Genomic DNA, 13768 nt, shown 5'->3' with positions numbered 1-13768 from the left:
CTCTCTAACCCATAACCTTTATCACTCTCTCTGTGTCACTGACTGGTCCTACATCATGGGATGATGTTAGAGAACACACACACTGGGGGCTGTTACCTTTGAACTTAGTGACCTCTCCCTTTTAAGCGTTGATCTCTTTGACCCCTGACCTCTGCCCCCACCAGGCTCGGCAGAGGATGACCTTATCCTAGAGGTGGTGATCATGATAGGGACGGTATCCATGGATGACTCCTGTGCTGCCACGATGGCCAAGTCTGGCATCATCCCTGCCCTCATCGTGCTGCTCAACGGTAGGTATTAGGTAGGACCCATGCTGGGGTCCACTATCTAGAGGGTTAATGTTAAGATGGAGCAGAATGGAGGTTATTCCAGTGAAATGCTTGTCTGTTATGAACAAACTAAAACGACATTCTTCAGGGGAACTCGTATGTGTCCTGACCTCCATACGTCTGTGCCTGTGTGTCAACCCAACAGGAGGAGGAGTAGTTTGTGTCAGATTGTCTATGTGTTGTTTAACCTCTGTCTCTCTCTCCTCTTTCTCTCTGTCTCTCTCTCTCTCTCTCTCTGTCTCTCTGTCTCTGTCTCTGTCTCTGTCTCTCTCTCCTCTTTCTCTCTCTCTCTCTCTCTGTCTCTGTCTCTGTTTCTGTCTCTCTCTCTCCTCTTTCTCTCTCTCTCTCTCTCTCTCTCTCTCTCTCTCTCTGTCTCTCTGTCTCTGTCTCTGTCTCTCTCTCTCTCTCTCTCTCTCTCTGTCTCTCTATTTATTTATTTATATATATATATATATATATATATATATAGCCCAACAGGAGGACGATGAGTTTGTGTGTCAGATCGTCTATGTGTTCTACCAGATGGTGTTCCACCAAGCCACCAGGGACGTCATCATCAAGGACACACGTATCCTTTCTCTTCCCACAATGCAATTCATCTCAGAACTACAGCCCAAATGATCCTTCAATGTCCAACTCCTAAATTACTTACAATTTCACCCCATATTTACCTCACTCTGTACTGTATTATGTGTTACCATGGTAACCAACAGGACCACCCTCTGCTTCTTTCGATGTGTGTTTCCATAGCAATAAAAATCACCCTATCAATGACCTCAGCGCTCCACACAGTGTAATACTGTACAGTTGGAATCAGAGGCGGTGTACGTAAAATTACCAATAGCTTGTGGTAGTATTTGATAGATGTTTTTCTTTCTGTGGAGAATATTACAGAGGGATCTCTGCCAAGTGGTCTGCCTTGGGAGAGGCTTTCTGCTTTACAATATCTCTCTCTCGTTGCAGGAAATGTAAGAGTTGTTCATTTGGCCACAGGGCAACTGTCTCGTGTCTCCTTTCTAGAAATGAAAGAGCAAAAGCAGAGTGTTTCCTCTACGTTTCTTTCTGTCACTGTGATCTTGATTAAACAGACATTGTTGAATGACGTGTTTGAGGACAAGGAACAGCAAAATGTTAGGGTTAGAAATGTAGAAAGAAAGAAGAAATGTAGCGAGAAAGTACCTCTCCCTCCTTCTGTTGTCCTTTCCTGGACTCCCTCTCTCCAGAGGCTCCTGCCTACCTCATTGACCTGATGCACGACAAGAATGCTGAGATACGGAAAGTCTGTGATAACACACTGGACATCATTGCTGTGAGTATCTATCTATATTATATCTGTCTGTCTGTCTGTCGCCTCTCTAGGCATAATGTCTCATCCCCAAGTTACCATATATCATGAATGGGATTCTTACTGATTAATCAGGAATCAATTCCTGCTTTTCTGTCATTTTTCTTCCCATTCATTTCTAAATTAAACTGACCTGACCTACCTACCTGAGCCAACATCCTGCTTTTCTTGTTGTCCTGATCCATCCTTGCTTAATGTAGGTAGGCACAGAGGAAATGGTACTGTTCAGATCGCCTGGACTGGGAAACTCAATTCCTGGGTCAGATTTTGATTGACAGGTGTGTTTAAGTCCCAGTCATATTGTGATCTGTCACAGACCTGAGATCAGTGTAATTAGCAGTAGACCACAGCCATCCGGGCTGTGGGCTGTGGAAGGTAGTGGGGGGAGAGGAAGTGTTTCATTGAAATTATCAGTGAGAACTATTAAGCTGTGAACAACATGAAAGACCAGGACAGGCTCTGGAGAGTGTCAGAGCAGGACAGGGGAGGTGAGAGAGAAAGCAGACCCTGCCCTGAAGACACACACACACACACACACACACACACGATCATTAGTCTTCATAGCTGCAGGCTACCTTAGCAGCACACACCATTACTGTGTGTTCTTGAATCGTTCCTCTTTGATCACACACAGCGCACACACACACACACCCTCAGAGAGAGAGAAACCTACATATAGATGGTTCTTCTAGGTCAGACAGAAGCGTAATTCATGGGGATATTCTTAGATTCAGATTTTCTCTAAGGAGGAACATTGGAAATGCTCTGAACACTGTTTTATATCCGCTGGCTCCTTTCCTCTGAGACGTCATGAGCTCAACTCTCTGGTTATGATGGATTAGGCTTCATATCAAACCCTTACTACAGACTGATAGACCCGGGGAAGTCAGCCGTGTAGTCATTCATCCGCTTTAGCCATGTCATAAATCTGCACTTTGACAAAAAGTGTCACTGACACTGGCCCTGCGATGCGACAGTGGGCCCGTTTGAGGCCTGGGCCTCGGATGGCTGTCAGCGGGCTCTGTTCTGGGTCTAGATGATTAATCTGCAGGGCCTGGGCGCGTGGAGTACAGCGGCTCAAAGAAGGCCTTTATCTCCCACTTGGCCCCCGCAGAGAAAGGAAAACAGAATCTGTGGTCCTCCTCAGCCAAGCTCAGCACACACACACACACACACACACACACACACACACACACACACCCACACCATCCATCGAACCACACCAGGTTTTTATTAGTAACAGCATCAGGAGGGTGCTGGCACACAGAGCAGTGCATTGTGGGATGCTCTAGTAGTCTGTGGAGGATCTGACACTCCCTGCTGGGATGGACCAATATAGCGGGCAGTGGTCCGGCCCATTCCCCAGCCCTCCCTGATGCCCTGCCAGCCACTCTTCTACAGCTAAGTACACTGCTAGTTTAGTTTGGAAGCCTCACACTCCTACAGCTAGTTACACTGCTAGTTTGGAGGCCTCACACTCCTACAGCTAGTTACACTGCTAGTTTGGAGGCCTCACACTCCTACAGCTAGTTACACTGCTAGTTTCATTTGGAGGCCTCACACTCCTACAGCTAGTTACACTGCTAGTTTCATTTGGAGGCCTCACCCTCCTACAGCTAGTTACACTGCTAGTTTCATTTGGAGGCCTCACCCTCCTACAGCTAATTACACTGCTAGTTTCATTTGGAGGCCTCACACTCCTACAGCTAGTTACACTGCTAGTTTCATTTGGAGGCCTCACCCTCCTACAGCTAGTTACACTGCTAGTTTCATTTGGAGGCCTCACCCTCCTACAGCTAGTTACACTGCTAGTTTCATTTGGAGGCCTCACCCTCCTACAGCTAATTACACTGCTAGTTTCATTTGGAGGCCTCACACTCCTACAGCTAGTTACACTGCTAGTTTCATTTGGAGGCCTCACACTCCTACAGCTAGTTACACTGCTAGTTTCATTTGGAGGCCTCACCCTCCTACAGCTAGTTACACTGCTAGTTTTGTTTGGAGGCCTCCCACTCCTACAGCTAGTTACACTGCTAGTTTAGTTTGGAGGCCTCCCACTCCGTTACACTGCTAGTTTCGTTTGGAGGCCTCACACTCCTACAGCTAATTACACTGCTAGTTTAGTTTGGAGGCCTCACACTCCTACAGCTAGTTACACTGCTAGTTTCATTTGGAGGCCTCACACTCCTACAGCTAGTTACACTGCTAGTTTGGAGGCCTCACACTCCTACAGCTAGTTACACTGCTAGTTTGGAGGCCTCACCCTCCTACAGCTAGTTACACTGCTAGTTTCATTTGGAGGCCTCACACTCCTACAGCTAGTTACACTGCTAGTTTTGTTTGGAGGCCTCCCACTCCTACAGCTAGTTACACTGCTAGTTTCATTTGGAGGCCTCATGTGTAAACGGAGGGAATCTGTTTGTTACTAAGGCTGGGATTCAATCAATTGAAGATAGTGGATTTCCGTGTAGCACTTTCAGCATTCGTTTGTGTGTGTACCTACCCTCCAGTAATCCATCCATCTCTCTCTCTCTCTCTCTCTCTCTCTCTCTCTCTCTCTCTCTCTCTCTCTCTCTCTCTCTCTCTCTCTCTCTCTCTCTCTCTCTCTCTCTCTCTCTCTCTCTCTCTCTCTGTCTCTCTCTCTCTCTCTCTCTCTCTCTCTCTCTCTGTCTCTCTCTCTCTCTCTCTGTCTCTCTCTCTCGCTCTCTCTCTCTCTCTCTCTCTCTCTCTCTCTCTCTCTCTCTCTCTCTCTCTCTCTCTCTTCTCTCTCTCTCTCTCTCTCTCTCTCTCTCTCTCTCTCTCTCTCTCTCTCTCTCTCTCTCTCTCTCTCTCTCTCTCTCTCTCTCTCTCTCTCTCTCTCTCTCTCTCTCTCTCTCTCTCTCTCTCTCTCTCTCTCCTTACTGTAGGAGTATGATGAGGAGTGTGGGAGGAAGGTCCAGAGTGAGAAGTTCCGCTGGCACAACTCCCAGTGGTTAGAGATGGTGGAGAACAGAGCCATGGGAGACGACGGAGAACCCTTCATGTATGGAGACGATGGAGAACCTTTCATGCACAACGGAGACATTCTGGAGAGACCCGACCTTTTCTACAGCGCAGGTATACAGGGAGGGAGAGGAGGGAGGCAGAGGCATTCTGGAGAGACTGACCTCTTCTACAGTGCAGGTATACAGGGAGGGAGGGTGGGAGAGGAGAGAGGCAGAGGCATTCTGGAGAGACTGACCTCTTCTACAGCGCAGGTATACAGGGAGGCAGAGACATTCTGGAGAGACTGACCTTTTCTACAGCGCAGAGACAGGGCGAGAAAGAGGAGGAGGGAAGGGGGGAGAAAGAGAGGGGGATGTGGTATGGATGAAGTGAGAGAGAGCGAGATGAGGAGGAGAGAAGTACAGTAGCGAACTTGTCTCTAACTTTGAGGTGTATGTCTCTCTCCCCCCAGATGGGATCATCCCAGCAGACGGTATTATCAGCCCAGAGTTCTTCACAGACTACCAGAACGGAGACATTGGCCAGGCTGGAGGCTTCCCTGGCAGGTGAGCTCATAGCAGGGCAGGGGGTGGACTGCACTTCTATCCCCATCCCCTGGAGGCTCCTTTGGAGGGTGGGCTGCACCTCTCCACCCTCCCATCCCCTGGAGAACCACAGCAAGGCAAGGTTGGGCTGACAGTATTTCTACATGTCTGAGTGTGTGGGAACCTTTCAGCCAGGTTGTCTTCTCCTGCATAACAGACTGACAGGCTGTACTGAAGTAGGACAATGACCCCATAGCCCACTCTCCTAACCTCAGCCTCTGCTGCTTGGTGAACCGTGTTATTTTGCTCCGGTATTTGCTGATCTTTGTTATTAAACCAGGGCCATAGGCTGTGCAAACAGCCCTCCACTATCCCAGAAGGCATCACTCCACCCTCAACAGCAATACTGGAGCTTTGAGAACAATCCCACTCTGCTCTACTCCGTTGAGTCTCAGATACAGCGTCCGCCTTCCACTGTGAAACACTACACCAGCCAGCGAGTGAGCAGGCTTAAACAGGCCTAATATGTAGAGTTGAACACATTTTAAGTTCCTCTACTTGATATGCTGTTAAAATTATGAATAGTTGGGGAAATTGAGAGTTTATTGAGAGTAATTTGTCTTATTTATTATCAAACATCTCCTTGCGTGCGATAAAGCTTGTGTTGAAGGTTTTTTCCTGTGCAAGTATGTTTATGTTGGCTGCTGTTGAGAGGCTTGCTATGGAGAGTAGATAGCTTGCCACAGTTATTTCAGGTTTTAGATGGATGGAGGGAGGGAGGGAAGGAGAAACAGAAAGCAAAGAGAGAGCGAGTGAAAGGAACAGAGAGAGGGGCTTTTTTCTCAGCTCTTTGTAACTGATACCTTTTAAATATACTGAGCGAGCTGGGGGAATTGGCGTCTGTGAGAGTGTTTTAATTTGGCCAGTGTACTCCGGAGTGATCCAGGTTAACACAATAACCAAAGCCAGCTCCAGAGCTTATTTTAAACTACTTGTGAAACATGGTGTGAATGGGGTCTTTTAAATGGTTTAAATACAATCACTGTTATGTGTATAAATATGATAACAAGCTATTTTATATGAACTATATAAAATGTCTCTAGTCCCGGGTCGTTGGGAAAGAGCGGGCCAAACCTTGGAAAGTCAAGATAAGTCCCAGCAGCCTCAACGGGCCGGGCGACACAAGCTGAACGAGGGCGCCGTTGGTGTCACTGCGTGGAAAGGGAAGTGTCTGGGTTTCACTATAGGTGCACAACAGCGTGTGATTTGGAGGGTTTCTGACCCCCTCAACACGCAGACGGGCGAATCAATGAGTGCTTTGAGAGGCTGTCAGCGAGTGACAAGCAAGGAGAGTGAAACAATCAGGTGAGACAGAGAAAGAGGTAGGGAGGAGGAGCTGATGATTTAGCACTTGAGCAGTGGGTAGCTCTAACCTGAAGAGTGACAGCCTGGGGAGAGATCAAAGCATTGTGGGCCGGAGCGAGGTGAGGCGGGAGGAGACAGACATATGTATAAGCTTGGAGGGAGCAGAGGGTCATGGGAGCAGAGGAAAAGGCCTGCTTCTCTTCCTGTGCACCCCCTGTAGAATGTGTCCCCAATGCCTCACCCCTACACCCTCATCCCAGCTTCACTGGGGCCTGCAGGGCCAGGCTGGGAACACTAGGTCCCTTTGTCTGCTAACACAACCCTCCCTCTTAAAATGTCACAACACACACGGCTGGAATGAGGTGAGAGACGAGCTGATTTATGTCTCGCGTCACTGTATGAGAATGTGTGTGAGGGAGTTGTTGATCAACTGGTCCTCTTTATCGTAATGTGGTCATTTGAACCTTTCCGCCTCAACCCCACCACCAGAACCAGAGTCCAGGCGCTGACCTGAGGTCCAGCTATGTCTCTGTCTCTCTTTCTCCTAGGCCCAGGGTGTAGTCAGACAGGCAGGCAGGCCAGCTATCCAGGCGGGCTGTGAGGCAGGCAGGCCAGCTATTCAGGCAGGCTGTGAGGCAGGCAGTCAGGCTGTGTTACTCAGAGCTCCAGTGTTTCTCCTAGCCTCTTTTAGTCTGCCTCAAATCCCCCCTGACAGCCGTAGCGTGCGGAAAGGAAAAATACATTTTTCTGCCCAGTGAAGGAGGGAGGGAGGGGGCACGGGGAAGAGGAGGTGCAGGGTGCGTAACTGATCGCTGGAAGTGATTCGGGTTAAAAACAACACGTAATTATGGGCGCTTGCAGGGGCAAAGCAAACAGCTCGTATTTTAGAGGGCTAGAGGATGTCGGCCTGGCCAGCCAGCGACTGACTGTGTATGGAGGGAGGGAGGGAGGGAGAGAGGGAGGGAGCGAGCAGGGTGGAGGGGAAGAGAAGGGACGCTGTCGTTTGTCGAGGGGTTAACTCACTCTGTCTGGTTAACTAACTCACACCCAGTCCGAGGTAACGAGACGGTCGCGTTGACCCGACCACACAGCTGAACATTCAGACCAGCTGGTCAGAGAAGACAGACGACCGACCGTGAAATCGGCCAGCCTTTCCTCCTTTGTAGCCACGGTAACTGATTTGTACAGTTGTAGCTACAGCCCCTTTATCATTCCCCAAACAGGCCGGGGTTGCTGGGCGGCTGGAGGGAAGGAGGGCAGGTTAGACATGTCTGGCTGTTGGCCTCCTCTGTAATGGAGCTGTGTTTTGACATATACAGTGAGGGGAAAAAGTATTTGATCCCCTGCTGATTTTGTACGTTTGCCCACTGACAAAGAAATGATCAGTCTATCATTTTAATGGTAGGTTTATTTGAACAGTGAGAGACAGAATAACAACAAAAAAATCCAGAAAAACGCATGTCAAAAATGTTATAAATTGATTTGCATTTTAATGAGGGAAATAAGTATTTGACCCCTCTGCAAAACATGACTTAGTACTTGGAGGCAAAACCCTGGTTGGCAATCACAGAGGTCAGATGTTTCTTGTAGTTGGCCACCAGGTTTGCACACATCTCAGGAAGGATTTTGTCCCACTCCTCTTTGCAGATCTTCTCCAAGTCATTAAGGTTTCGAGGCTGACGTTTGGCAACTCGAACCTTCAGCTCCCTCCACAGATTTTCTATGGGATTAAGGTCTGGAGACTGGCTAGGCCACTCCAGGACCTTAATGTGCTTCTTCTTGAGCCACTCCTTTGTTGCCTTGGCCGTGTGTTTTGGGTCATTGTCATGCTGGAATACCCATCCACGACCCATTTTCAATGCCCTGGCTGAGGGAAGGAGGTTCTCACCCAAGATTTGACGGTACATGGCCCCGTCCATCGTCCCTTTGATGCGGTGAAGTTGTCCTGTCCCCTTAGCAGAAAAACACCCCCAAAGCATAATGTTTCCACCTCCATGTTTGACGGTGGGGATGGTGTTCTTGGGTTCATAGGCATCATTCCTCCTCCTCCAAACACGGCGAGTTGAGTTGATGGCAAAGAGCTCGATTTTGGTCTCATCTGACCACAACACTTTCACCCAGTTCTCCTCTGAATCATTCAGATGTTCATTGGCAAACTTCAGACGGGCATGTATATGTGCTTTCTTGAGCAGGGGGACCTTGCGGGCGCTGCAGGATTTCAGTCCTTCACGGCGTAGTGTGTTACCAATTGTTTTCTTGGTAACTATGGTCCCAGCTGCCTTGAGATCATTGATAAGATCCTCCCGTGTAGTTCTGGGCTGATTCCTCACCGTTCTCATGATCATTGCAACTCCACGAGGTGAGATCTTGCATGGAGCCCCAGGCCGAGGGAGATTGACAGTTATTTTGTGTTTCTTCTATTTGCGAATAATCGCACCAACTGTTGTCACCTTCTCACCAAGCTGCTTGGCGATGGTCTTGTAGCCCATTCCAGCCTTGTGTAGGTCTACAATCTTGTCCCTGACATCCTTGGAGAGCTCTTTGGTCTTGGCCATGGTGGAGAGTTTGGAATCTGATTGATTACTTCTGTGAACAGGTGTCTTTTATACAGGTAACAAGCTAAGATTAGGAGCACTCCCTTTAAGAGTGTGCTCCTAATCTCATTTCGTTACCTGTATAAAAGACACCTGGGAACCAGAAATCTGTCTGATTGAGAGGGGGTCAAATACTTATTTCCCTCATTAAAATGCAAATCAATTTATAACATTTTTGACATGCATTTTTCTGGATTTTTTTGTTGTTATTCTGTCTCTCACTGTTCAAATAAACCTATTATAGACTGATCATGTCTTTGTCAGTGGGCACACGTACAAAATCAGCAGGGGATCAAATACTTTTTCCCTCACTGTAGCTGTTTTATGTAGTTTGCTGAAGCTAGATGTTCCCTGTCACAGAGCTCCAGTGTTATGGCAGAACATGTATTAGGTGAGATGAATATTGCATAAAGTTTTATAAAGAGCTTTTATTTTACGTTCCATTATACTACGACCCCTTCTCTTCTTCAATGTGTTCTGGTTGTGTCGCTGTATGTTTCACTGTCTCAGAGCACCACCTAGTGGTGGTATCTAAACTCATCTCACGTCATGTTGACTCCTGTCTGTGGGGCTGACATATACAGCAGGTGTGTGTGTGTGTGTGTGTGTTTATCCCTACAGTATGAATATCGATATGTTTGGACAGTCGACGGTGACCCCTGGACAGCGCCCCGCCACGGCCTACGGCATCCGGCCAGACCAGCAGTTGTTCTACAGCTACAGTGGTGCGGCCTCCAGATAAACCAGGTTAACTTCAGTTCATTACACCACAGAGACTGACTGCAGCTATGCCCCATCTAGCTAGCTATTCTAAGCTGTGTGGTCATGAAGGAGTATCAACACTACTGTATGTTCAACAGCACCTTAGTATGTCAGCTAGTCTCTTCTAGTGCTCTAGTCCAAACTCTAGCAGTGATGTTGCTGTTGTACTGAGTCCAAACTCTAGCAGTGATGTTGCCGTTGTATTGAGTCCAAACTCTAGCAGTGATGTTGCCGTTTTATTGAATGAAAAAATTACATCTTAAGCTACCTAGGTGATGTTGCTGAAAAACTATATTTGGCATTTTGTTTTGAGCTTTTATTGGAATATTATATATATCTCAATGTTCACTACGAGTATGTATTACTGTGCCATAATACAACACAAACTGAAGATTAATTAACTGTACTATTACGTTATACATTCATGTTATATGTTGTACTGGGGTTAATTGTTTGTTTTTTCTTCAAATTCCATGCATGACATTTCAGAAGTAGAGGTGGTTGGTTGGTATGGCACGGCGTTAGTCTTATTGTCATAGTCCACTAACTGCATGCTGTAACAGACCATTTTATAGGTGACCTCATTCTGGAGACCGACTGTTGAGATGTTCTCCATCTTTTCTGGCTTTGCGATCTGTCCCTCTGTCGCTTTCTGTCTGTCTTTCTGTCTCTCTCTCCACACACACACACACACCTCTGGATGATATTACTGGAAATGTGTGTGGAGTCAGGCACTGAATCGCATCTGAACTTCATTTTGAATGTAACTTTTTTACTGTGCCTTTGTTAGTGGTGAAGGAAATACTTTTTGAATTTGTACAAACATTGAGTGATTCTGTTTATTTAACTGTTATTTTTTATATAAATTAACAATGAGTTATGTTTATCTCTTGTGTGTGGTGCTCATCAGAACTATCATAAAAGCCTTTTTCTGCAATATTTAAAATAAAGTGTTGAAAACGGACTCTGTTTGTAACAGTTAATTGCTTGCGATTGTGGTTGAATTGATTGTTTTCAGCTAGTGTTGTGCACCATAAGCTCAACTATTAATTAACCCTTCAGTGCTAAAGGAAGACAAACACACAGTAAATGTGTTGTATTTGTTGTATAGTCAAATAAAAATGTTATTTTATTTATTTTCCCAACACACAAGTGCTGGACGGCTGTCTGGTTGTTGTAGACTTCATACTGTATTTTACAGTATATTTTCTCAGACTTTAATATACATACACAGATCTGCATAGCCCATTCACAAAATGACTGTGTAACATGTCATGTATGAAAGCACAGGCGCTGGAGGGTGTTGAAATTTCAACACGGCTATTAGTCATTCAGGAATAAAGTCACCTGGACCAGTCTCCATAGCAACCACATCTATTGGAAATAGGTAGTCATCCTTCTTCATGGAAACAACACAGTAGACACTAGGAGAGAACATTAGAACCTTAGAACATTACAACATTAGAACCTCAATCGTGATGCATCTGGCGGTATCTTATTGGTACTTGGCGGACTAGCTGTTGAGAGAGTATGAGCATGCATACCCTCTACGTTAACTGATGAGAAAATCCTTCAGCAAGTCAAAGTACACAGAATAGAAAATCCCTAAGTCTTCCTTCATATGTAGAACCCTCCCATTGCTACTCAGACCGATTCAATATATGGCAGTGCTGTTGATTTTAAAATATAACACAACTTAAAAGTAGCATATATCAAACTGTGTCTAAATCATCTAAAATGTATGCATATTCATATGTAGGGACATAGAAGATTTAAAAAAAAAAAAAAAAAAAAACTGACAAGTGGAGACAGTTTCACACAATTGCAATAGACAATTTGATGCTTACCAAATTAATTAGCTTTTCCTTGGTCCCTAACTTGATATTCCATTTATGCCCATATCTCACTACATTAATCTTCTCACGAACACAATTGTATATGTTCATATTTTACCATTGCAGTTTTATGGAAGCGTGCAGTTTTATGCTTGTGTCATAGTTCAATGTTTGTACTTGATGGTGAGGGTAATCTCAGTCAGTATAGTGTTTGGGTTCGACGACAGCGAGGGTATAGTCTACAACATTTGCATACTCCTCACAATTGCAGTGATTTAAAGAATGGGGTCCTTGTCTTCCTTTATTTTCTGTGTGATATCAGGCACCTCACTGGCCACCCCTCCCTCATACGTTATCACTACCTGGGTACTGCTGGACCATCTCCTCCACTTCAAACACCTCCACCACCAGGTCCCGGATCTCCTTCACACAGTCCAGGGCCCGGGGAGCGGGCTCAGCGGGCTCCACAGCCTGGAGGGCTTCTTTGGTGGGCTCAGCAGGGAGGGTGGCCTGGGTGTCTGGCTGGGGCTGTGGAGGGACTACATTAAACTTGGCTGCTGATGCTATGGTGGAATAAGCACCTGCAGTGACTTCAACTCTAGCTTCTCCGTTAACGCCTCCTGTTGCTTCAGAGACTGGGTCGTCGCTAGGGGGAACGGGGTTACCCTCTGATACTTCTACAGGGGGCTTGGCAGCGATGCTGACTGGTGTTTCACTCACGCTGACCTCTACTGCAAGGTTAGAGGTCACAGAAACGCTACACTCCTCTCCGTTGCTCTGTGACACTTTGACCTCCTCAGTTGGGGCTGCTACCCTCGTGACATCATCATCACCAGGGATCTCGATGTCTGAGCGGGCTGACTCGCTCTCTGTAACCCACTCATCATCCCCATCATCTGGGATGGGGTAGGATGAGGCTGGCACATCCTTGGTCTCTGCTGCTGCAGCAAGGTTGGTGTCTGCTGGTGGCACAGTTACAGGCTGCTCACCACTAGAGGCCACTACTGGGTCACTATTAGGAGGACCGCTTTCACTATCTGCCTCTGTCTCAGCCTCTGTCTCAGCCTCTGTCTCAGCCTCTGTCTCAGCCTCTGTCTCAGCCTCTGTCTCAGCCTCTGTCTCAGCCTCTGTCTCAGCCTCTGTCTCAGCCTCGGTCTCTGTCTCAGCCTCTGTCTCAGCCTCTGTCTCAGCCTCTGTCTCAGCCTCTGTCTCAGCCTCTGTCTTAGCCTCTGTCTCAGCCTCTGTCTTAGCCTCGGTCTCTGTCTCAGCCTCTGTCTCAGCCTCTGTCTCAGCCTCTGTCTCAGCCTCTGTCTTAGCCTCTGTCTTAGCCTCTGTCTTAGCCTCTGTCTCAGCCTCTGTCTCAGCCTCTGTCTTAGCCTCTGTCTTAGCCTCTGTCTCTGTCTCAGCCTCTGTCTCAGTAGTGGTGATTGTGAGAGAAGCTGTGCTCTCTGCTACTGAATCTTCAACAGCTACAGGGTCAATGACAGCTACAGGCCTGACAACACAAACAGGGACAGGGGATGGGTCAGGGACGGGGACAGGACCGGATGAATCGGCTTCGCTTTGTGCTACTGTGGTTGGTACGTCCATTACTACGGTCTCCTCCACCTCCACAGCATCTCCAGGGGTGGGTGTTTCCTCTGTCTCTGATAGGACAGGGATGTCCACTTGAGCTGTCCCAGTTGGCGTGTCCTCCGTTTCTGTCTCAGCCACTACAGGTGTATACATCTGATCTGTTGCAGGTGTCTCATGTGTACTGACTGTGTTCTCCACCTTGACTAGCTTCTCCACTGGAGCTGCAACAGAAGGTGCAATACTGGCCCCCAGGGCCTTAATCTCTACTGTGGCCCCTGACACCGCCTCCACCTTGGTCTGGTGATGTGTGGAGGAGAACGGCACCCTGGCTGGGCTGCTGGGGGTGGATGGGGTGGAGAGGAGACTGGAGCGGCTGCACTGCCTCAGGAGGTCCCTGCTGTCTGTGAACAGGTTGTGTTTCTTTAGGCTGGCTGCGTCCTTCACCACTGCAGAA

At 47.4% G+C, this 13768-nt stretch overlaps 2 protein-coding genes across 3 annotated transcripts in view; one reads left to right on the top strand and one right to left on the bottom strand.

Moving 5' to 3' along the window:
• Positions 1–10868, top strand: part of kifap3a (kinesin-associated protein 3a) — a 31908-nt gene extending 21040 nt beyond the window's left edge. For both annotated transcript variants that reach the window (XM_045205550.1, XM_041840509.2), the window contains exons 15-20: positions 165–290; positions 799–897; positions 1553–1638; positions 4581–4770; positions 5111–5204; positions 9764–10868. In XM_045205550.1, the coding sequence (XP_045061485.1) occupies positions 165–290; positions 799–897; positions 1553–1638; positions 4581–4770; positions 5111–5204; positions 9764–9884 (716 nt within the window). In that variant the 3' untranslated portion in view covers positions 9885–10868. The remainder of the gene's footprint in view (positions 1–164; positions 291–798; positions 898–1552; positions 1639–4580; positions 4771–5110; positions 5205–9763) is intronic.
• Positions 10869–10955: 87 nt separating this feature from the next.
• Positions 10956–13768, bottom strand: part of niban1a (niban apoptosis regulator 1a) — a 65681-nt gene continuing 62868 nt past the window's right edge. Inside the window, exon 14 of the mRNA XM_041838785.2 lies at positions 10956–13760. Within this exon, the coding sequence (XP_041694719.2) occupies positions 12085–13760 (1676 nt within the window). The 3' untranslated portion in view covers positions 10956–12084. The remainder of the gene's footprint in view (positions 13761–13768) is intronic.

This window comes from Coregonus clupeaformis, chromosome 20 (assembly GCF_020615455.1).
Source record: "Coregonus clupeaformis isolate EN_2021a chromosome 20, ASM2061545v1, whole genome shotgun sequence".
Taxonomy (NCBI): Eukaryota; Metazoa; Chordata; class Actinopteri; order Salmoniformes; family Salmonidae; genus Coregonus; species Coregonus clupeaformis.
Note: the sequence above shows the minus strand (reverse complement) of the source record. Positions and strands in the feature narration are given on the sequence as shown.